This window comes from Macaca mulatta, chromosome 3, assembly GCF_049350105.2.
Source record: "Macaca mulatta isolate MMU2019108-1 chromosome 3, T2T-MMU8v2.0, whole genome shotgun sequence".
Taxonomy (NCBI): domain Eukaryota; kingdom Metazoa; phylum Chordata; class Mammalia; order Primates; family Cercopithecidae; genus Macaca; species Macaca mulatta.
Window position 1 is genome coordinate 73,304,637 of NC_133408.1, and position 25,157 is coordinate 73,329,793.

Consider the following 25,157-nt stretch of genomic DNA (forward strand, 5'->3'; position numbering starts at 1 on the left):
CGTGCACAAGAAGATCAACTTGATTGGATCCAAAATAAAGGAATGTGTGTGTGCTGCATGCACGCACACACACATCCCATGGCAAACTCTCGCTATCCCAGGAGCGTGGACCACATGTGAGGATCCCGGCTCCTTATCTCCCCTCCCCGATTACCTTTGCAATCTGCACACACCAGTTGAGCAGGTACTGGGAGCCGATATTGTCCTTGTGTTCCCGGACGTAGTCCAGGAGGCAGCCGAAGGGCATGAGCTGCGTAATGAGCTGCACGGTGGAGGTGAGGCAGATGCCCAGCAGGCGGCACACATGGGGGTTGTCCACGCTGGCCATCACGTAGGCTTCCTGGAGGGAGGGAGAGGCGTGTCAGTGGGGCTTCCCATGGCCGCCAGAAGGAGGGGCACATGGACCCCTTCCAGGTGAAAACGCATGAATACGATCTTGAGTTTTGAAATACGTACTCATGGAGGAAAAACTGTGCCTGCAAAAGACCTAGCGCAAGGACGTTTATGCAGGGCTGTGAAGTGACAGATGCAGTGGAAGGGTGCCCCTCCTGGGTGCATCCGGGGATTCCCCATGACAGAGAGGCCCAGGCAACAGTGGCCATCAGGAGCACATTGGATAAAGGAGGAACCGGAGTCACCTGATCTCTGAGTTTGGGAACTGATACTGTCTTTGTTATGAAGACCTCTGCCTCAAGGTTAAGGATGCCGTGGTTTAAAATACCATGAGGGCCTGTGGGACTCTGTGTGTGGGGTCCAGAACACCCTGGGTAATGACTGACCCTGCACATCAGGGACACTGGCTGTGGGTGCTGCAGAGGAGAGGCGATGGAGAAGGCATCCAGGGAGCACTGAGCCAGCAGGGAGAAAGGCCTCCCTTCCCCACAGGCCAGGTTTGACCCTGACTGTGCTCTGGGAAATGGGTGGGCATTTGGTCTGGGGACCCTGCCCGCAGCACCTCTGCAAAGAGTAGCTGGACAAGCTCTTTCAATGGACCAGTCCCAGGCTTTGAAATGGACAGAGCATTCAATCTATAGTGACTAAAGGCTGCCTGGCTGCCCGGGACCCATTTCTAAAGAGAAGTGGTCTCCCTGTGCTGCGCCCCCAGACTTCCTATGGGAAATCCATGATGCACTGAGTCAGGCATCTGCTGCCCGCTAATTCCGGCTGGCTGCCAAGGCAGGGGCCTTCCTTTGACAGAGCCATAAATACAGACTTTATTTTAACCCTTCTGCTATTCTTGGGCTGAGGAAGCTAAATTTATTTGCAGTCATGCACACAATGGGGCCCTCTTTTCTGTCTGAGAATGAGTGAATCTCCAATTTCCACCCATAAATTCTCTTTCCCTTTAAAATACAAATGGTGGGGACCTTTTATTCAGATGTGGAAAAGAACACACGGACTGAAGCAGAATGCATCCAGAGCTGCTTTTCACATCTCAGCAATGCCTGTGTTTGAGTGTGGACTTGGGCAAGTTAGTTTCTCTGCAGAAGTGAACACACCGGGCCAGGGTCTGAGATAGGGTGCTGCTCCAGGGTGCCTGGGCAGGTCAGGTGCAACAGGCTGGCGGGAGGCAGGGTGGAGATAGGAGACAGGAGACAAAGGCAAGGTGGGGCGAGGGGATACAGACAGTCAACCCTCAGTGCCTGGGGAATTGGTTCCAGGACCTCCCTCAGATATCAAAATGCGAGGATGCTCGAGCCCCTGACATAAAATGGCACAGCATTTGCGTGTAACCTACAGACATCCTCCCATCTACTTTACAGCATCTCCTGATTACCTATAGTACCTGATACAATGCAAATACTATGTGAATAACTGTTATGCTGTATTGTTTAAGGAATAATGACAAGAAAAAAAGTCCGTATATGTTCAGTACTGATGCAATTTTTTTCCCAATGTTTTTGATCGTAGTTGATTGAATCCATGGACATGAAACTGCAGACATGGAGGGCAAACTGTAAATATTTACTAAAATACAAATATGCTCACACACTTTCCTTGCCCTAAACCCTGCCCTGGCCTTCCCTGTTCTTTGGAAGCCCCAAGACTGCCTGCTCTCCTCCCTCTCCAGCCTCTGGTCCTCCTGCCCACTTTCTCCCCAGGACAGCTTCCCTCCGCCCTTACCCACGGGAGGACCTCTGTCCCAGAACCTTCCACCTCCTCCTTCCTTAGCAGACTCTTTCTCAGAGGAGCCTTCCTTGACTCTTCAATCTAAATGAAACTCTCCTGGTATCTTGCAGTTTTTCCTTCAGAAAGCAGCCTAGGCATTGCCTGTGAACCTTTTAGAGCCACACATTCTTGGGCCCCGCCCCAGGCCAAGAGGGTGAAATGCAGGAGACAGGCCCAGCCTTCCCTATGAACAAACCCTCTGGATTCTGAAGCTTGATGAAGCTGAAGAGCCACTGCTTTGGGGCACTCATCATAATCTGTCCTTAAATGTTTGTGTGATTTAAAAAGTGCCCTTCCCACCAAGCTCTTTGAGGAAAGAACGGCTTGGTCAGCTCCTAACACACGCCTAGGGTCTAGCTGGCGCTCTGCAGTGTTGGGCCGCCTGGCACACACTTGCTCTTATATTGCCTCAAGTCTCTACCCCGTATCTGTTGGCAAGTGTGTGGCAAGTGCTCTGAGGGCCTGACCTTTGCTTCTTCGACATTCCAGCAGGGACTAGGGCAGATCTAGGCACATACCTACTTCAAAACTGTCAGGGTTGAACTGTACTGAAGTCATGCAAGGTCAAAGACTCAAAGCAAATCAAAGTCCAGGCAAGACAAACAACTTTAAATATTTTCTGCAGAGTGTTTAGGCTCTCTATTTTCAAGGACAGTGTGTGTTATTTTCCTTTTATATTCTAAACATAATGTCACAATTTTAAAGAAGAGAGATGTTTAATATCTGTGGACTCAGTAGATATTGAAAATATCCTTTCAACTCGGAGAAGTGCTTGTTTATAAAATGTCAGAACAGGACAGGGCCAGGAAGTGTATTTTGTCTGAGGTCACTATAGTCAGAGGGTAAGCTGAGGCTGACGAGGTGAACGGCCCACCTGAGGCCACCCTGCACAGGGTCGGGTCTGGGCCCACAGCCAGGTCTCCTGACCCTGGCTCCCTCCATGGCCCGCTGCTCACCCCAATGGTTTGGAGGCGCCCCAGGTCCTGTGTGTGAAGGCAGCCTGTGGGGCCTGTTGGGTGCTCCAGTTAACGGACTTTAGACGTGAGACACACACACACAGCACACCTAGAAATCTGTTTTGCATTCCCTTTCCATTGCCAACTCTAAATTTAAACTGGAAAGCCTATGGAAAAATTAATAGGCCATGGGATTGCCAGAAAGCACAAATCACATCTCTCCCCCGAGTCTGGGAAGCTGTACAACCATAACACCAAAGAAACCCTCTGGCTCTTCCTATTTTCTCAAGATCTGGTTGAGATTTGAAAACATATTGTATTCATTTGAGAGGGAAGAAAAATCTGCACACCAGAGCAGTTTGAGCAGCCCATCTGCTGCAGGGCCTCGCAGGGCTGACCTGGGGCTGGGAATGGGGAGCAGAGCGGGGGGCGTGGGTGTCGGCCACACAGAGCTTGGAGCCCCGCCAGGCCCCATCCTACTAACATCTGATAGACCCACTGGGCCATCACTTCCTCCCCACCCAGCAGGCACAATGGGAACGCTGTTCAGTCGTGTGTCCCGTTCGGTGTACGCAGAAGCTAAAGCGAGCTTTGTTCTCGGTTGTTTGTCTTGGAAGTGGTAAATGTGCACCGTGACCTACAGCAAGCATGCTTGGTATTCCACAACAATCTCCGCGGAGCCCCAGCGCCCGCAGGCTGGCAGGCAGAGTGCACATTTGGAGCCCCCATGGCTCCTGGCCCAGTCCCACCGCAGGAGTGTCCCTGAGGCTTTGTGACCTTGAAAGCCTGTTATTTTGTCCTAACTGCTGACATGACTTTTGGTTCCTTCCTTCTGGCTTGTCTCCCTCATCTGTGAACGGCTCTACCATAAGAACTGGGGTTCTACTAGCTTTTGAACTCCTTAAGGAGAGGTGTATGTCCAGCCTTACGAATGAAGGGCAGGTGTCCCCTGCATTTTAAGAACTTTACTCATTCACTAAGTCACTGCTAGCAACATGGAACTGGGCTGCAGTGTGTGTGCCAGCCGCGGGGCCTGGTGTCTGCAGGGGAACGTGAGTATGCAGTCATTGCTGCTGTGCTCGCATGCATGCGAGTCTTTCTAAGAGCGCACGTGGCCCCGTGAGGTGTCCTGCCACACGATTAAGGTGTATTTAATACCCTGTTGAAATTGGCTTGGGCACTGCTGGTTTTTGCTTTCTTTACCAGAAAGTGCCTCCTCCAGCTTCCCCCTCTCCATCCCAGCACGGTGCCCTGCCTGCCAGGATTGCTGGCGAGGCCCGGGCAGCCTGAGCTGCAGGACAAAGCACAGGATTCAGGGAACACTCCAGGCTTGTCACCCTCTGACTGCAGCAGACATGACATCCACCATTGGAGAGGAGGGGGGACATGGCCGCAGTGAAGAAACATGGGGCAAGGAAATAAGATGATGGAGGTGAAGAGGCGATGAGACAGGATGAGCAGGAGGCCAAACTGAGCCTTTCTTTTATTTATTTAATATATTTAGAGAGATATATATCTCTCTAAATATATATCATATGATATTATATATGATATATTTATATATCTACATATCTATATACAGAGTATATATACACATATCTATATTCAGATATATATAGGTATCTATATTAATATCTGTATCTAATTATTTTTTTGAGCAGGGTCTTGCTTTGTCACCCAGGCTGGAGTGCAGTGGCAAGATTTTAGTTCACTGCAGCCTAGATCTCCTGGGCTCAAGCCATCTTCCCATCTCCTGAGTAGCTGGGACTACAGGCATGAGCCACCATACCCAGCTAATTTTTTATTTTTTTGTAGAGACTGGGTCTCAGTATGTTGCCCAGGCTGGTCTCAAACTCCTAAGCTCAAGGGATCCTCCTGCCTCAGCCTCCCAAAGTGCTGGGATTACAGGCGAAAGCCACCACGCCAGGCCCATGGACACTTCAGATGTTGGGTGCACTTAACTTTTAAGCCTTGACCTTATCTATCTTCTACTCCATTTCCAACTCCACAGAAGCATATTTCCTCCAATTAAAAGGTCCTGGGAGGCACTTTTCAGTGAACACTGCTTCCTTCCCAAAGCACAGCTATTGTCTTAGAATACATTCAAACCCTCCTCATACTGCATTATAAATACCACTGAAATTCACATTTCAACATGATTTTATATAATTTATTAGGATGTGTTGAATGAATAAAAAATGAATTAAGGAAGCAAATTCTGCACAAAGATCTTCCTACACAGCACAGGTGAGGGGCTAGATTGTAAGTGAAGGCTTCATGGATTGCCCGCCTTCCTGTATTTTTGTGGTTATATTAATAGACCTAACATTTTGTTACTGGGACTTGACTCAATTTGTAAACCATTAAAATGAAAGCTAATTTTTCTTGATAAGTATATCATCAATTTTTACAGATTTTTTATTGTACTGTATCAATTCATCATCTTTCATTTAGAAGTATATCAACATGGCATTTCCCCTACTGTAATTAAAAGGAAGAAAAGCTGCTGAGAGAAAATTAAACTGTAGATTTCCTCCAATTAAAAAATAGTGTCTTAAGACAATTTTATGAAGGCCCATGTTCTCTTAGCTTGCTATGTATTCTGTGTGTTAGACATGAGGCAGGGGATATCACTCTCTGGCTTTTGTCCTTCTTGGCTGTAAGATCAACTACATTCTCTAGGGTTTTGAGGTAATGAGGACAGCCATTTTTCCTTTTCCTTGATTCTGCTTCCCTAGTCCGCTGCCTGAGCCCCTTGACTTCCTCTTTCACTTGCTCTGTGTTGGGACAAGAGTAAAGGTTTCCATGATGAACTCACAGCAAACCCAGGCCAGTGTAGAAGAGGCTCTGTCAGACCCCAGCCAATGTCTTCCCACCACTGGCTGGGGAAAGGCCCAGAGAAGGTGGAGAAAGTTCAATAGAATTGGTAGTAAGAATATAACAATAATCTTGTGGAATTTTCCAAGAACTTATTCCACAAAGTAACAATCAGCAGACACTGGAGAAAAATGTGTATTATTTTGAGAGAAAGTACAGCAGGTGGGCAACAGTTTATAGACTGCACGCCATCATATTCTAGGCACCTTTAAAAAAGCCATTTCAAAGATGAGATAACTTGGTGTAGTGAATTGAATGCAAGTTTCAGAGTCAGAAATAACAAGGGGTTTAAACCCTATCCCAGCCATATAAGGGTCAATTTTTTTATGCCTCCATTTCTTCATCCAAAAAATACCACAAACAACATCCATGCTCCAGGCTCACCAACAGCACTCACTCATCATGCATGTCAAGAAACTAGTGCTGGGCAGATGCCAGTGATTGCCCGTTTCCAGCCTTTTGGGGTGGATACCAGCATGGGAGAGGCCAGTGTTGTCTCTAAGGGGAGGGAGTTATACCCACTATGGCTAGAAAGGGAAAGACGTGGAAAGTGAACATTTAGGATGTGGAGATGAGCAGGGTCTACAGCAGAGCAACTGCCAGACATGAGAAAAGGTGGGCCCTGAGGTCCAGAGTCATGGACCCCTGCACAGCAAAGCAGAAACTCACATCGAGGATTTCCTTGTTGGCTTTCGGAGATGTTGCTTCTCTTAATTCCTTGATAGCGACGGGAATTTTAACTTTCTCACCTTCTGGGATCCAGAGTCCCTATGACAGAGAGAGAGGGAAGATGTTAACTGGCAATTGTGAGATGGTGCCACAAGCTGCCCAGTGAGCTGGGTGGATTTTACCAGCAATGCACCCCAAAGGTGAGGGACACTGGGGCTGTGGAGCTGCATCCAAGGCTGATATTGCTGGGCGCCATGATGCTCCCACAGCCCTGCAGCTGTTAGGCTCCACGAATCACACCGATTATTTAGATAAAAGAATCTCAAGCTTATAAAGCCTGTTATAAAGTCCGTGCAGATCATTTCATCCAGAATTTAATGATGTTGCATCTAGGCCTAACTGAAATCAGATTTCATGCAAAGAGGATCTAGAAGAAGCAAATGAAGATGAGCCCATTTCAGCTGGGCTGCATTCTGATGCCTTGTGGTGAGAGGTGGCCCTCCTCCCGCCATGTGCTGCGCCCCACGGCAAGGTCAATGGCGTCTTTCAGAAAAATGCCTTTGGTCTGTGAAGTGGTCTCACAGGACCACTGGTCATTGTGGTTCTCGGAAAAAGAGAATCTCGGAAAAAGATTTCCTCTCAATAACTTGGGAAAAACACTGGAGTTTCCAAAACATTCAGTGAAACAAAGAGTAAAGTAGATGATGGAAATATACAGCTTTCGAGGACTCTGGGCTCCCCACCAGATCATGAGGGGCCCTGTGGTCCAACCCAGAGACCTTACCTTATACACAGTTCCGAACGCACCGGAGCCCAGCACTTTGATCTTCTTGAATTCAGTTTCCTTCAAGATCCTCAAGAGAGCTTGGTTGGGAGCTTCTCCACTGGGCGTAAGAGGCTCCACAAGCTGGGGGGAACAAGAACACAGAGACAAGGGTTCCCTCAGTGCTCACCACGCTGGGAAGCAGTGCCAGACGTGGCCCAGCAGGGGGACCAGCAGCCACGGCATGTGCTTGGGTGCCAGGACACGGCACTTGCCAGCTCATTTGGAAGGATAAATGTACGCCTTCTCTACAGAGCTTGACAGAAGTTGGTGGAAACACAGGCTCTGATACAGGTGTTCTTCAAATGAACAGCTACCTTTCAACAAACACAATTTCTATTTCTGTTTCCACGCCTACTAGCTGGATTGAAAAACTCCAGTAGGGAAGTTGTGTGTGGCAGTCATTTTGGTGTCTGTCGGGGCATATCACATGCCCTCATGCTTATGAGCCAGGGGGTTGCTCTTTCCAGAGATCATGGCTTCCAGCACAGGACTGGGCTGAGGCAGAGTCCATCATGGACAAAGCCACTGTGTAGACAATGGTGTTTTCCAAAGCAGGAATCTCTTGCCTCTGCCACAATGCCAGCAGAGGATCAGCAGCTAGACTTCCCGGCCTCCCTCCTACGCACACACAGGCACCAGGTCCTAAGCAGATGCCACACAGCTTTGTGGGCATTGAAGGGTGCAGTCTAGAAACATTGCCGTTTCCTCGGATGGATGTACCAATATGTCACTAACTGGGTATAACTGCACGTTCAGAGATTCTTTCTGCATCATAATACAATTATGTGTCTAACATACACAACTGCTAATGGTCCGTTCTTGGGGCTGGCCCTTGTTCCCATTGGGGTGCGAGGGCTCCTGAGCACACCCAGTTCTGGTCCTCACCTCCCTCTCCTGCAGCAGCCTCCGCAGTGTGCGCTTCCGAACGATGTGGCGCCTTCGCATGAAGAGGCCGATCCCCAGGGCCACCACCAGCAGCAAGAGGAGGGCCCCCACCATCCCAGTGGCGATGGATGGGATCTTAGGCCTGGAATGAGGTGAAGGAACAAGGAAGAATGAGATTGCTGACAGATTCCATGGCCTTGGCACTCAACACGCCCCTGAATGTTTCGGCGCACTGACATCTATCTTGTAGAATGATCTCGGAAAGTGAGATATTGTGTAGCTTCTAAGAGGAGAAAAAACAGGCTTCTAGGGCAATGTTTCCAACTTTCTCAAGCTCCCCCCAGTCTCCTACCAGGCCCAATTTTCCTCATTTTTTAAAATTGAGGCTTTATCTGGACCTCTCAATATGATGAGTGTTTTTCAATTTGTTGATTAACAAAATATAATTCAAAAAATAACTTAGACTTCAATAATGCTTTTTCATGGATTGGTATTTTGTTCATTCCAAGAGTATTTCCATGCAATTGAAGTGCCGTAGTCCATACACATGGAGCAGGCACTGCCTCCGGTCAGGCTGTGTGAAGGGACTTTTTGACAATGCTGAGACTCCTCTGGGTCCTTGACTTGCAAGATGAGCACATGGATTGTGTGAAATACTCTCTGAACGAGCTTGAAGGGGGTTATAAAGGGATAGGATCCAGACATAGAATCATTGTGATGAGTGATGTCGTCATGCAGCCTCAATCTATAAGGTGCATTTAATCCTCCCTCCCACAGAGGCCATGTCTAGTTCCAGAGAGAGGAAACCAGAAGCCACGTGTGCCAGCTCACTAGACTACCGGAAGATATAAAGAATCACTTGCTATAGAGCGCATGTCCACAGAGAGCCACAGGAGTGAGGGTGGGTGAACAGGAGAAGAAAAAGATGGAAAAGAGCAGATGTAAGAAGGAATGGCCATGACTGGTTTCAAGGTGGACATGTGGTGGAAAGCCCCATGATTAAGATCCCTGAGACTGCAGGATGGGGTGGGGAAGTTCTGCTGGGTGTCGTAGCAGCTCACTGAAGAGACGGGAGTGGAAGTGGACCCAGTCTCTGCAGAGTTGCCTTCTTCCTCGATCATGTGGCACTGATGGCAGGAGGGAGAGCTACGGTTGTCCACTCAGGGGCGGAAGAGCAGGCCAAAATGAAGGAAGGGCAGTGGTGAGGAGGGGACTTTGTAGACGTTACCAGAGATGGCAGAGTGGCCTGGAAGTTTGGTTCGTGTTCGGAAACATCCAGAATGGCAAACAGGTGCTCGGTGTGTAATTCCCTGATTCCCGGCTAGACGCCGTCGAGGGTAACACCACTCTTTCCTAGTGAGTTTGAACAAGATTTTTCAACTTTGCTTTTCTCAGGGCTTTGCTCTGGCAAACTGGCCAGAGCTGATGTTGAAGGAAGCCCTTTTGCCTTTGCTGGGCAGTGTGTCTTGGAAAGAAAGCGAGGAGAAACACTCCCCTACGCTGGAGGGTGTCATCAAACAAAAAGGCCACTCATACACAGGCTTGTGATGGGACCATCGGGGTAAGTGGACAGAAAAGAAGAGGAGCTAGAGGCAGAGAAGGACACAGCAAAACCAGTGGAACCGAGGAAGTCAGAGGCAGGCCATGCATCAAGCAATGGCGGAGCAGGGAGCAGCTCCAGCACTGCGCGTCCAACCTTCCCTCCACTGAGGACAAAGTTGGCACACGGAGCCACGTGGAACCAGCTGGGCAGTCTCTGCAGAAACCCTGGCTGGGGGAAGGCTGGCCCAGAGCCATAGAAACTTGATCAGGACAGAGGATAGTCAGAAACGCAGGAAAGTATAATCTTCACCCACAGCAGTGTGGTCATTCTTGACGAGGTCCATATGATACAGAGCTGTGAACACTTACCCGTTCCTTGCACAGCCTTCAAGACCTGGCCCAGTGCATCTGTAGGAAGTGAAAGAAAAATATACATTTTTCTCATTCTACTTCTTTGGCATATTTCTTGGAGATTTTTAATTAAATTATAAGGCAATATGTGCTAAACTACTCTTAAATAATTAAAATCACAATGTGTCTGAATGTTGGATTGGTGGTTAATTATTTAGTATGCATTTCTTCATTTGTTCATTCACTCAGCAAATATTTTTGAGTTTCTACTCTGTGACAGGCGTTGTTCTAGCACTGAACAAAGCAGTTAGTTTGTTATTGAAATGTTTTCACATCTGGCTTTTGACATAGATAATTGTCCTACAGCTGGCTCTAGAATTTCAAAGAGAGGGGCAGAAGGAACCAAGGCTAGAAGCATGGACTGGGGCCACGCTAATTATGGAGAAGCCTGGCAGCATGGTGTCACTGCAGGTTTCTGACAAATTCTGTGCTTTGAACAACCATCTGGCAGTGAGGAGGAAGAGGTCAGTCCTGGGGGTGATGGTTAGGCTACTAGATGGGGTGAGGGGCACTGGCAAAGGGAGTGGAAGGAAGGAAACCAGTAGGATACTCTTGAGAATCTGGCGGCCCACATGCAGAGGTGGCAGAAAGGAAAAGCAGGGGGAACAGACAAGTGAAGGCATGAGGCTCACTGGCCGGAGGAGGCTGTGAGGATCACAGATGCAGAAGGCCAGGCATGGAGGTGGCTGCATCCACCCCGACCCAGCTGAAACTCTAACGGCAGAAGAGATGGGATCCATCCTCAGCATGACTCCTGAGCAGCTGGGCTCCCATTCTGGTGGGACACGCTACCATCATTACTTTGATTACAGGACGATAGTTTAAAAAGGCAGAATAACGTGGCTTTGAGACTCCCATTTCCTGGCTTGGAGAAAGATGGACAAGTACATTTCAATATGTGAGAGGCCTGGGGAGCCCTGGTTTAACACTATAATCTGGTCCTAACAGTTTCCGTCTCTGCTCTCCAGGTCTCTAGTCTCTACACTGCTCTTCTTAATTTGGGGGTCTGGGCGCTCCCTCTTTTCCATGGTGTCATGTAGTGCAGTCTTACCACTGTGGTGCCTTTGAGCTTAGTTCATAAACCAAACACGCAGGCTTCATAGGGGTGGAATATACAGGAGGCCTCGTTACTGCTCACCCCATTACCTCCTGTGGACACCAAATAGTCCAAGACAGAAAGCAGTCACTCAGGAACTGTCCTTACAGCAGTCTCTCCCTGCCTGCTGAACGCAATACAATGGGAATACCCTGCAGAGGGAGGGCCGATTGAAACTGCAAATTTTCTACAACATGCAGAGTCTTATGTAGCCTCTGAAAGTGCTTTTGGGCAACCACAGGGATTGCTAACAAGAAGCTGTGACAAACAAGCTTATAGGGAAACGTAGACCAGTTGACCCTTGAAGAGAAGCTGGACAAGGACAATGGCAGGACAGGGCTGCAGGAGAGAAGGATGTGAGAGCGTCAGAAGGCGAGGGGCTCTTGCTGACGCTGATGAGGTCCTCGGTGACTCTGCAGAAATGACTATCGGGTATGAAGTCAAGCAGGCTATATAGCATGCTATTTAATTCTGTCAGAAAAATTATTCTCTGTGCCCCACTTGATTCATTTTTTTTGGTAAGGAATTTATACATATTTGCAATTATAGCAGTAACTAAACTTTGTTACATATAATTAAAATAGGCAAATTTTCATATTATTCGGTTTATCAGGATAAAGATTTCAAAACAACTTTTTCCTCACTGTACTATGAAAATGCAGTTCCATTTAAAAATAGATACTCTGGCTGGGCGCAGTGGCTCATGCCTGTAATCTCAGCACTTTGGGAGGCCAAGGTATGTGGATCACCTGTCAGGAGATCAAGACAAGCCTGGCCAACATGGCGAAACCCCGTCTCTACTAAAAATACAAAAATTAGCCAGGCGTGGTGGTAGGCGTCTGTAATTCCAGCTACTCGGGAGGCTGAGGCAGGAGAATTGCTTGAACCTGGGAGGTGGAGGTTGCAGTGAGTCAAGATCACGGCACTGCACTCCAGCCTGGGTGACAGAGTGAGACTCTGTCTCAAAAAAAGAAAAAAAAAAAAAAGAGCTCTTCCTCCAGGGTCCCTCCCCCTCATCTGGGTGGCTGCGCCTGTTAAAGAAACCCCGTAAGTGTTTCTTTAACAATAGAAATGGAGAAGGCAAAAATCCCGTCTGAGAAATGAGAGAGACAATATATTCAGGAATGTTGTGCACATCATAAAAACTCAGTGAAAGAAATTTAAAAAATTTTCCCTTACTCTCATCAACATTTCACCACATTTAAAAAATTAAACCCATTTCTATTGTGCAATTCCTATATAATTAATGGTTTTCGGAGAAGACACAGGTGTCAATAACAAGATTATATCAAACTATATACTCTTCTAAAAAGGTTCAGAATCAGGAATGTAATCACACATACTAAAGAAAATACTTATAAAATTCCATATGTCAAATGAATAGCATTAGGACTTTATTTGAAACAAAGGGAGAAATTGAAATTGTAGAAAGAAAATGCAGTTTTAGTGGGAGACTAAAGTCAGACAGTGAAGATTTATTATGACCTGGGAAAAAATAGAAAGACATTAGAAAAATGATCGCTAACATTTTTAATTTAAATCTTGAGTAAATCCCCTCTTTCTATATTTGGCAAACTATTTCTTATACAAAGTAAGTGTATTGAAAATGCCAACACCCAATCACTTTCTGGACCTCCCCTAAGCCCAATGACATACACTCACTGACACAGAGATACTGATGCACATCTATTCCAAAAGAGAGAAAAGGGGGGAAGATAAAACATTTATTCTATACAGATAATATAATTCTGTTTCAGAGGCTTAGCTCCAAAATTGCTTATAGAAATAGATTAAGTGAAAAACTAGCAAAGCATCTTTTATACCATGCTTCATCGAGCTCACAAAGTGGCCAACAGAGCTGGCATGTTGGTATACCCAAAGGCGAAAATATGAAAAATCTTACATTGCTCCCAGGGAAATATTTGATAAAATTCAAAATCAATTCCAGATTTTAAAAACCAGGTAAAAACTAGGTATAGGTGAGTACTTCCTTAACTAGATAATTAGTATCTCAGACTAATAGCAATGTTGTTTTCACGCTGAGACATTAGAGCTATTCCTGTCACCTTTAGATGCCAAGCTCTGATGTCCACTGTAATTATGTCTGATATTATTCTGGAAACTTGGCCCTTATAATATGATCTGATACTTTTGGAAAAGATATTAAGATACTGCTGTTGGAGATTATATGATTGTTTTCCTAGAAAGTTCACAAATCGTCATCATGTCTCAATCACCATCACTGCCACTATTGTTGCTCCCATGTCCTCACGACCATCACCACCATCACCACCACCACCATTGTGACTCTCACCTCCTCACCACCATCACCACCACCACCATTGTGACTCCCACCTCCTCACCACCATCACCACCATCAACACCACCACCATTGTGACTCCCACCTCCTCACCACCATCAACACCATCATCACCACCACCATTGTGACTCCCACCTCCTCATCACCATTACCACCATCAACACCGCCACCATTGTGACTCCCACCTCCTCACCACCATCAACACCATCATCACCATCATCACCACCACCATTGTGACTCCCACCTCCTCACCACCATCAATACTGCCACCACTGTGACTCCCACCTCCTCACCACCATCACCACCCTCCTCACCACCACCACTGTGACTCCCACCTCCTCACCACCATCACCACCACCACTGTGACTCCTACCTCCTCACCACCATCAACACCACCACCATTGTGACTCCCACCTCCTCACCACCATCAACACCATCAACACCACCACCATTGTGACTCCCACCTCCTCACCACCATCAACACCACCACCATTGTGACTCCCACCTCCTCATAACCATCACCACCCTCAACACCACCACCATTGTGACTCCCACCTCCTCACCACCATCACCACCACCACCATTGTGACTCCCACCTCCTCACCACCATCACCACCATCAACACTACCACCATTGTGACTCCCACCTCCTCACCACCATCAACACCATCATCACCACCACCATTGTGACTCCCACCTCCTCATCACCATCACCACCATCAACACCGCCACCATTGTGACTCCCACCTCCTCACCACCATCAACACCATCATCACCATCATCACCACCACCATTGTGACTCCCACCTCCTCACCACCATCAATACTGCCACCACTGTGACTCCCACCTCCTCACCACCATCACCGCCCTCATCACCACCACCACTGTGACTCCCACCTCCTCACCACCATCAACACTGCCACCATTGTGACTCCCACCTCCTCACCACCATCACCACCCTCATCACTACCACCACTGTGACTCCCACCTCCTCACCACCATCACCACCACCACTGTGACTCCTACCTCCTCACCACCATCAACACCACCACCATTGTGACTCCCACCTCCTCACCACCATCAACACCATCAACACCACCACCATTGTGACTCCCACCTCTTCACCACCATCAACACCACCACCATTGTGACTCCCACCTCCTCATAACCATCACCACCCTCAACACCACCACCATTGTGATTCCTACCTCCTCACCACCATCACCACCTACAACACCACCATGATTGTGACTCCCACCTCCTCACCACCATCAACACCATCATCACCACCACCATTGTGACTCCCACCTCCTCACCACCATCAACACTGCCACCATTGTGAATCCCACCTCCTCACCACCATCAACACCATCAACACCATCACCACCACCATTGTGACTCCCACCTCCTCATCACCATCACCACCATCAACAATGCTATCATTGACTCAGTATTCACCATTTTCCAGGCACCATTTTAAGTATATGATGTATCTTCACTCATGGTCATAAATATCCTGTGAGCTATGCAGCATCATTATCCCAATTTACAGAAAAGAAACTGAGGCACAGAGAAGGTAAGACCCTTGCCCAAGGCCACACAACTCATACAGATGGATTCAGAGAAAGAATGAGTAACATTTCCAAACAAGGCTGAGGATTTTGAGAAACAGAAGTAAGTGTGAACTACTACATGACAGCTCAACTTCTCTTTCTGATTGTTGAGTACGACCCAGTTTGAATGACAGCTTTACTCTTCCGGTAAATTAGATACACACAATCAGAGTGCTTCTGCTAATTCCAATCAAAGTAGTTTTTTTGCTTTTGTTTTTTTGGGACAGAGTTTTGCTCTTGGTGCTCAGGCTGGAGTGCAGTGGTGCGATCTTGGCTCACTGCAACCTCTGCCTCCTGGGTTCAAGCGATTCTCCTGCTTCAGCCTCCTGAGTAGCTGGGACTACAGGTGACTGCCACCACGCCTGTCTAATTTTTGTGTTCTTAGTAGAGATGGGGTTTCACCATGTTGGCCAGACAGGTCTCGAGCTCCTGACCTCAAGTGATCTGCCTGCCTTGGCCTCCCAAAGTGCTGGGATTACAGGCGTGAGCCACTGCGTCTGGTCCAGTTAAAGTAGTTTTAATTCAAGTAGCAACAACTTAACAACCAACTAGCTTTTAAAAAGTGTCTTGAAGCAACATTCCAGGCAATGTTACCTTTTATTCATTGCAAAACAGTTAATCCCTATGCTAACCTTAGAAATCTGGAGAGAGATGCAAAAGCCCCTGGAGACAGGCCGAAGTGGCAGCTGCCAGGACCTGTGCTCTTTTTGTCCCCCTACCCTCCTGTTGCAATGCGCAGCAAAGAACAACACAGGCCTGGCTGGAGACATGGTGCACGGCAGAGTCAGTCCCACAGCACCGAGGCCTGCCCACAACCATGTTGCTCCTGCCATGGTTGTGGGGGCCAAAGCACCTTAAGTAACTGACTCAAATACAAACCTCTGCAATTTGTTGCCTGAAAACTTTAGAGACATTTTCGATCTCTGAATTTGCGAGAGGAAATGTTCTGTTATCCTGCGCTTTCCACTCACCCGTAGGTGCAGTTTGGATGGCACAGGTGGCACACGTGGCCGGCGTCTGCGTACTTCCAGACCAGGGTGTTGTTTTCTCCCATGACTCCTGCTGGGCAGGTCTTGACGCAGTGGGGGCCGTCAATGTAGTGGGCACACTGGATACAGTTGTCTGGTCCCTGCACCGAGGTGGAGAAAAATGTTCATGCATGTCTCTTTCTTTTCTCTTTCAAAATGGAAGTAACGTTTTACTTAACATATTTAGTGTGTGTGAGTGGGGAAAGCCAAATGATAGAAAAATTTTTAAAGGAGAAAACCAGTTCTTCTGTGATTGCACTTGCTTGATAAGGTCACTGTCAGTTGCTTAGTAGAAATTCTCCCTGTTTTTGAATGCATGTAATACATACGAGCATGAATGAAATGATATTCTCTACATTATTGCATTCTGCTTAACACATTGTGGGCATCTTTCCTTGGTAAAACCATCTTCATTGGCCCATATGTATATTTATGGTCAGATAGTCTTTCTTGCATATTATATTTGAAGCTAAAGGGAAGCTCAGAGGGAGGCAAATTTAAGAAAACCCACACGGGTGTTTCTCCAGTGACAGGAAGGTGGCAAGTCTCTGTGCAGTGGTTGGCGTATCAAGGACTGAGTCATATGCTACCTTTGATTCTGTTTGCAAAACTTGGAATAACCTTGGAAAACTCAAATAAAAGCATTGGGACTCAAATAAAAGCATTGCTCAGGTTGTGTGCCCCACACTTCAGAAGTAGCAGAAACAAAACCAGCAGGGAAAGGCTTTCCCCTTGGCTAAGTTCTCTAATGTTGGTTTTGTCCACTCAGAGGCTGCACGTGCCCAGAGCCAGCACATCTAGATGACTATGTCAATATCGCCAATTATTTTAATGACGGAAATTTAACCCACACCATGTAAACCTATAAACCAAGGCTTTACTTTGTAACCAGTCATGCTGGCAGCCTATCCCTCAAAACACGGTCCTGTCATCTTCTGCCCAATTTAGAGAATGTCTAAAAAATGTTTTCAGTTAGTACATTTACAACTGGCTGTTTAAGCTCACATACAAACAGAGCTCCCTATATAATAACATTGGGAATTAACAACATCAGGACATTTGGTGTGAGAGGGGTGCGAATTCTCACTCATATTCTTTACAAGAATATTGTATCTATGTTATTGAACATATAGATACAAAACTGTGCAGCTTAAAAAGTTTTGCTAGGAATTTCTTTAAAACTTCTTCAATTAATTATAAAGTAATGTTAAAAATTTGAGGACATTTGATGAAAGTGATAAAGCAATGCTGACTAGGTCAGGGATGGAGGAAACCAGGTGAAAACAGCTGCTGTTAAATGTGAGGATGTGATAAGCTTAGATAAGGTTGGAGGTGTCAGCAGAAAGAGTGAATGGTCATCACAGGCGGGTGTGTGCTAACGTCACAGACACACTGCCTGGACAGCACTGTTAGAGCCTGCCATCTTCTCTGGGAAGTGGCTCTGATGGCTGTCCTGCCCACATTGGATACCCTGGGCCATCGTCACGGTTCGGCTTCTGTGAAGGCCCTTTCCATGAAGTGGATGTGGATAGCAGCAAGGGGCTCTTACCCGTCCTGTGCAGGTGATGTTCATGACCTGGGGCAGGCATTCTGGGTGGCACTGTATGCACTCAGAGTTCTCCACAAACTCCCTTGGCTCGCTGAGAGGAGGAAGAGGAAACCTGTCAGCCCTTCCCTGATACATTGTTGCAGGAACACAAATCACCTCTCTGAAATTCCAAATAACTTGAGGTAATAGTCAAGGAGTTGGGACTCCAGGACGATACAGTAATATAATCAGCTGATTTTGTTAACTGAATCCTGGGTCATCTTCTCTCTGAGTAAACGCAGGAGCATCATTCATAATCAAGATACCTTTTCTGCATTTTCTACAGCATAGTTTTTGCACATTGGGTAAGCAAGTCACATGATAAAAGAAAAGACAATCCTGAAGAGGTGTTCCCTGCCTCTAATACCAGATTCATGGTTATTGAAATTAAGCTGGAAAAATGATAATTTTAGATTAAGTGACAGAAAAAGGAAGGAGGGAGAATGAACTTGCTCAATGGTTATTACTAAAAATGGTGAGTGTGGAACACAGGTGTGCAAAACTTAGCTTGTAATATTTTGACATCCCTCAAGATGTACAGATCAGTGTTAAGCAAGAATTGTTTGATTGAAAAGACAGAGCAGACGTGTGGCTGTTTGTCAGGAAGATTGGACTCTGCCTGGTAGTCAAGCATAGTTCTATCCTCCAGCAGTGAACAAGGAGTGTTTATTCTCAAAAGCATGTGCCTTGGCCAGGAGCAGTGGCTTATGCCTATAATCCCAACACTTTGGGAGGCCGAGACAGGCAGATCACTTGAAGTCAGGAGTTCGAGACCAGCCTGGCCAACATGGTGAAACCCTGTCTCTATTAAACTTACGAAAAATGAACTGGGTGTGGTGGCGCACACCTCTAATTCCAGCTACTTGGGAGGCTGAGGCAGGAGAATCGCCTGAACCAAGGGGCAGAGGTTGCAGTGAGTTGAGATCACATCATTGCACTCTAGCCTGGGTGATGGAGTGAGACTCTGTCTCAAAATACAACAACAAAAATGTGTGTGCCTTTCATCCTCCCCTTTGGTCAATGGCACCAATTAAACAAAATATGATACAGGGTTGTGTCTTCTGTGCTTCTTCTCCTGGTCACTGCCCTAGCTGAAGGGGCCTAGGCTTGCAGAGGGAGCAGGTGCTGCTGGACACCAGGCTTTTCTACACTAATGGAAGGACATGGGACTCCCCACATGGGTATTTTCATCACCCTGCCTCTTAAGAAACACTTGAAAACTGAAAACATGAGACCACTGTCCATTTGTAGCCGTAAGGGTTGCATTAATATTCCTTACTTGAAGTTGAAGCAGCACTACTGATTATGTGATTCGTTCTGAGCCTATCAGCTAAAGAATTCCTATAGAATTGAACTTGGTCCTCTTATCCTGTTCCTAAATATTTCTGGATCCAAGCTGTGGTCCATGCCCAGAGAGTAAAACAGGAAGATTTCCTACAGCCTTCTGTAATTCCTATGGTGCTCACCAAATTTCCCTTTTTCTTTAAATCTTCTAAAACATGGCCTTGGCCTCTATCCTTCAGTTTTACTTTCCTATTTATTTTTTGTCCTCATTTGTCATTCAAAGCCTTATGTCAATATCAAGATCCTCAGAGCATCCACAAACTGCACCTTTTATTGATTGCAACTAAATTCAACAAGCATCATTATGAATTATTTCTTTGTCCGTGGGTATATTTAAAGCTCCTGGTACTGTTTGATGTTCAACACATGCTGGGGGCACATAAAACAGATATTAACTTGGCAATATAATTTGTGTTAATTTATTTTCACACACCAGGAATCGGGCACTGCAAAGAAGAGCCCAAATGGCCACAGTGTTGGCCAGATGAACCACTGATGACTGTCTCATTTGTCTTAGGAACTTTTTGTAGCTTAGACAAATTTAAGATACTTCCAGGAAAAGAAATTCTATAAATTATTGGATTAAATTAGGTAACAATACTTGCTTATTTCCTATTGTGATTAACTTTTCCAAAAAATAAAGCAATCAAACAACCTCCCATCTCCCCACAGAAAACCCCAAAACCTCCAAAAGCCAAGGGCAAAGAATAAAAGGAAAAAAATCAAACAGAATGCCTGTAAAGCTATAACAACAACCTGGAGCCTTATTTTTGATCAAAGCCAGGGGATTAAAGAAATAACCTCCTACCCCTCCAGGATGTTGCACTTGTCCACGCATTCTCTGCCTCGGCTGACATTCTGGCAGGAGACGCAGTCCCTGGGCTCCGGGCCCCAGCAGCCCTCGGGGGAGCACAAGGCATGGCAGACCTGGCCCGTGGCCTCTGTGGAGACAGAGTGGGTCACAGCAGTCAGTGACAGAGCAGGGACCCGAAGGGCCACAGGAGACAGCACCTTCCCGGGAGGGGCCCTGTGCTCCGTGACTTTGGGTGGCACGGACATGCTGGGCATCCCTGAAGGAAGAGGACACAGACTGGGCTTCCCAGAGGCCGACAGTGACTGGAAGGACAAAACAGTTGTGCTGGCTGCTGGGAAAACTGAAATGTGCCTGACAGTGGAGGACAGGCGCTCTGGCACCCGAGAGGGGGTGCCATGAGTCCTCCCCTTTGGCAATGGCATCAATTAAACCAGATGGGACTCCTTGTTTTCTGTGCTCCCACAGCCACCGCCACTGCTGAAGGGGCCAGGCGTGCAGAGGGGCAGGTGCTGCTGGGCACAGGGTGTGTTTTGATGGTGCCCAGGGCAGCCTGGAGCAGAGCTGGTGATGTTCTGATGACAAATCCCACAGCCGATAGGGGCCATTGGGCCATTGGCTGTGTGCTATGTGCTAGGCACCATGGAAGAGTTTTACACACAGAATTTCACTGAATTCTCTCAAAGCGCTATGGCGTGGGAATCATTCATATCTCCATTTTATGGATAAGGAAGCCAAAACCTAAATAGATGAAGGGAATTGACAGGGGCCTCGAAGCTAGGGAGGCCAGACCAGCACTTGACTCAAAGCTGATGCTGCTATGGCCAAAGCCCAGCACAGGCCAGGCTCTTGCCAGCTTCAAAAGCTCTAGAGTAAGAACAGGAAGTGTTGATATAAAGTGTTCATTCCATTCCTCTGTGTGTGTGTGTGTGTGTGTGTATGTGTAGCTGCAATCTTTACAGGCTGAAATGCGCAGAGAGTGACCTACAGCTAAAAGGTAATATAACTAATACTAAATTTAGTTACTTAAATTACAAATAATTGGTAGCCTAAACCTCAGGGTAAATTCATCCTATTGAATGATAATGATCTGGAAAAAGTTTTAATGGAATTCACATGGTAATTTCACAATTAGGAATCTTAAGATTTTAATTTGCTTCTTAAGGAACTGAAAAAAGGATTTTAAATGGGAATAGCCCTTCAATATTCTAAATAAAAATAAAGGACCCATTAGAACCAATTCCATAAACAAAAGAGAAAGCAGTGACTTACTGCAGCTGTTTTCACCTCTGTTGCTTATAATTTTGGTTTTCTGACTGGAGGTCCCAAACAGTTTTTTCCAGTTTATTGTATTTGCATAGCACAAATTTTTGTTTCCTGAAATTATCACATCTCCATCGCTTATCTCCTTGAGGGAGCGTAATCCCAAGGATGTTATGTTCAGGCTGACGACCGCAAGAGAAAACTGACCGCTACATTGGAGAGAAGAAAAATCATGTGGTGAAAATTATAAAAACAATGTATTCCTGAAAACTTTGTTTTTCCAGACCACCTTTGATTGGCTACAAACTGCTTTCCAATGACGGTAAGTCATGCTGTGGGAGGCACACACTGCAACTTGTGAAAACTGCAGGTGTTTTTTAAGTTCCTGCAGGCAAAAGCTAGTTCCTTGTTTATTTAGTATCTTTAACCCCAGTGGCAGATGGGGAGGATGAATAAAATGCCTTAATGTCATTATATTTCTCCATTTTCATTTTGCTTGGAAATTGAGAACATATTCTAAAAAAGCCTCTCAAATAGCCAAATACACTTCAAAGGTGTGGGTTTGTCCTTCTGTCCACCACCCAACCTGTCCCTCTATCCATTCATGTATTTATTGAACAAACACTTGATGTTCTCTGTCCTAAATTCTGTGCAGGTTAAATATGTTTCCTCCTCTCAAGGACCCTTGATCTGGTGGTGATACAACCCTGTAAACAGATAATTTTGAGCCGGTGTGAAGAGCACAGTGAGTGTGGGCAAAAGGAAGAAAGGAGCAGGGGCCTCTGAACAGGTCTGGGAGGGATGCCTGGGAAGCCGGGCCTTCCTCCAAAAAGCTATGCCCAAGGTTGTGAGGTCCTGAGAGCAGGAACTGTGGCATTTTCTTCACCATCCAACATGATGCTAGGACGCTATTGGGTGGTCCAATGTGTATATCAGATGACTGGATGGAAGTCATTCAGACTGAAGGGGGGATGTCTTCAGTCACCTGGAGGAGCAGGAAGGCACGCGTTGGACATGAGAACCACTAGCCCCTGAAGGACCACGATGGGTGTGAGAACCACTAGCCCCTCCTGGACTATGATGGGTACGAGAACCACTAGCCCCTGAAGGACCACGATGGGTGTGAGAACCACTAGCCCTAGCCAGACCATGATGGGTGTGAGAATCACTAGCCCCTGCTGGATCACAATGGCTGTAAGAACAACTAAGCCCCTGCCAGACCACGATGGGTGTAAGAACCACTAAGCAAGCCCCTGCTGGACCACGATGGGTGTGAGAACCACTAGCTCCTCCTGGACCACGATGGGTATAAGAACCACTAAGCCCCTGCTGTACCACGATGGGTATGAGAACCACTAGCCCCACCGGACCACGATGGGTGTGAGAACCACTAGCCCTTCCTGGACCACGATGAGTGTGAGAACCACTAGCCCCACCGGACCACGATGGGTGTGAGAACCACTAGCCCTTCCTGGACCACAATGGGTGTGAGAACCAGTAGCCCCTCCTGGACCACGATGGGTGTGAGAACCACTAAGCCCCTGGGGGGCCACGATGGGTGTGAGAACCACTAGCCCCACTGGACCGCGATGGGTGTGAGAACCACTAGCCCCACCGGACCGCGATGGGTATGAGAACCACTAGCCCCTCCTGGACCACGATGGGTGTGAGAACCACTAGCCCCTCCTGGACCACGATGGGTGTGAGAACCACTAGCCTCTCCTGGACCATGATAGGTGTGAGAACCACTAGCTCCTGCCAGACCATGATGGGTGTGAGAACCTCCAGCCCCTGCAGGACCACGATGATGCAGGCTGGGAGGGCTGGGCTGGTTTGGGGAGGGAGTAAAAGGCCAGAGTGCACCCTGTGGAGGAGCTGTCTGTAATTGAGAAGGAGCCACAGGAAAGAGATCTGCATTTGCAGGAAGCTCTCCTCTGACCCCAGGCTGGGGACTGGGCCAGCTGAGAGCACTGGATGAAAAGACTGATGTTCAGATGTTGGATGGCAGGGGGTTAGAGTATCATCCAGAGGCTTCTCCTCTCCCTGCTGCTCTTCTTTCCCCCATCTTTTTCCTTTCTCCTACACTGATGAGTGGTCTTGCATAGGAGCCTGTAACCAATACCATTAGGAATTCTCCCCCACATATGCCCAGGGAGGCCAGACACCAGGGAAGAGCCAGATGGTCCTTGCAGGGCAGGCCTGGAGCTTCAGTGAGTCATGACCTGGAACCTGTGGCCACCCTGCCTCAGTAGGAGCTGGAATCACCAGACTTCTCATTAAATGTGAAAAGTAAGTAACCCTTATCTTGTTTAAATCCCTACAACTAAGCCAACTGGCTCATACCAGCCATCCAAGAAACTTGCTCTAAATCTCTTGTTTTTATAAGAATCTCAGGCAAAGAAGGTATTCCAGAGAATTCAGAGCAAAAAGGCTTTTCTGGGAAGCAACGGTAGCCACATATTTAGTATCAGAGATTCAGAGCCAAGGGAGTTTATGGGAGGCAATGCATATTTCATGCACTCTTACTCTCTTTAATGTTGCACAGTATTATCTAGTGCTTTAGGAGTCAAGTAGGGGCAGCAGTTCTCATAAGGGGGCTGCTTCCAAGGCTGGTTTTACTAAGAGATTCCCATCTCCTCCTCCATACCACTAAACTGATGATTACCATTACCATATTAAAGATGCTTGTGTGTGAGCACCTGCAAGTCTATTCCACTGTCAAAGCTGAAAATGTGGAAATTCTTAAAGAGTGGTGCTAAAAAGTCTATCTGGTCCCCGTGATAAGATGTGCATAACCTCAACTGCATCCTGAGAAAACACCAGCCGAACTGAAATGGTTAGACAGTCTGCAAAGTACCTGAACAACACGTTTTATAAGAGTCAAGGCCATGAAAGACAAGGAAAGACATAGGAGCTATTACAGGTTAGAATGGACTGAAAAGATCTGACAACTAAGTGCAATGTGGGATCTGGAGTGGACACAGAAGCATAAGCACTGGCGAATGCTGAGAAGTCTGTGGTTTAGCAGACAGCCTGTGCCAGTGGTCGTTCAGTCTTGATCCTTGTACCTGCTCATGTGAGATAGCATTCGGGAATGCCGGCGAGAGATACAGGAGCTCTGTGCCCTATCTTAGCAACTCTCCTGTTAAGCCTAATTTCCAACTAAAAAGGCAAAATGTAATCTACCAGGCTCTTTGGCTGTGGTCAACTTACTGTTGCTTGGTCCTGCCACGTATGATTTCTAGGTTCTCAAAAGCATGGAGGTCCGTCCTGTTTTCAGGCCAAGCCTGAATCAGCAAAAACCCTGTAAGGCAGAGGAGACTCAGACACACACCACACAGGAGTTTCTTTTTTGTATGAGACATTACTCTAGACTCTCAGGGACTTTGTATTATAGGAACAGTGAGTGGGAAAATTGGATTTGCTTTCTTTTTCGTTATCATCTTCTCTGAGTGTACATGCGAATGGGCGGATGCAGGCCAGCCAGAGTTCACGGCTGCCTCCCGCCTCCCCCAGCGATTCCCCATGTCTGCCGCCGCCCCTCTGGCTGTGGCCCTGGGACCCCTGCTGCGCAGGGTATCTGATTACCCCCAAGAGGCTCCTGCTGCGATTATCTGCCAATTATGGATCTGGTATCACATACAAGGAGCTTTACAGATTTTCCTTATTTGATTCCAACCCTAAAACAGTTGTGTTATATAAGTCTAATTTTCCCATTTTAGAGAGGAAGGAAGCGGAGCTCAGGTGGCAGTCATGGACC

The 25,157-nt window shown here is 47.0% G+C and overlaps 1 protein-coding gene across 2 annotated transcripts in view; it reads right to left on the bottom strand.

Annotated features, from left to right (window-relative positions):
• EGFR (epidermal growth factor receptor) overlaps positions 1-25,157 on the bottom strand; it is a 194,974-nt gene that overhangs the window by 28,696 nt on the left and 141,121 nt on the right. For both annotated transcript variants that reach the window (XM_015133436.3, XM_028845766.2), the window contains exons 11-20: positions 24,611-24,701; positions 21,407-21,606; positions 20,132-20,264; positions 17,941-18,031; positions 16,335-16,492; positions 10,294-10,332; positions 8,383-8,524; positions 7,456-7,578; positions 6,672-6,770; positions 155-340 (exon numbers count right to left, since the gene is read on the bottom strand). In XM_015133436.3, coding sequence (XP_014988922.2) covers positions 155-340; positions 6,672-6,770; positions 7,456-7,578; positions 8,383-8,524; positions 10,294-10,332; positions 16,335-16,492; positions 17,941-18,031; positions 20,132-20,264; positions 21,407-21,606; positions 24,611-24,701 — 1,262 coding nt within the window. The remainder of the gene's footprint in view (positions 1-154; positions 341-6,671; positions 6,771-7,455; positions 7,579-8,382; positions 8,525-10,293; positions 10,333-16,334; positions 16,493-17,940; positions 18,032-20,131; positions 20,265-21,406; positions 21,607-24,610; positions 24,702-25,157) is intronic.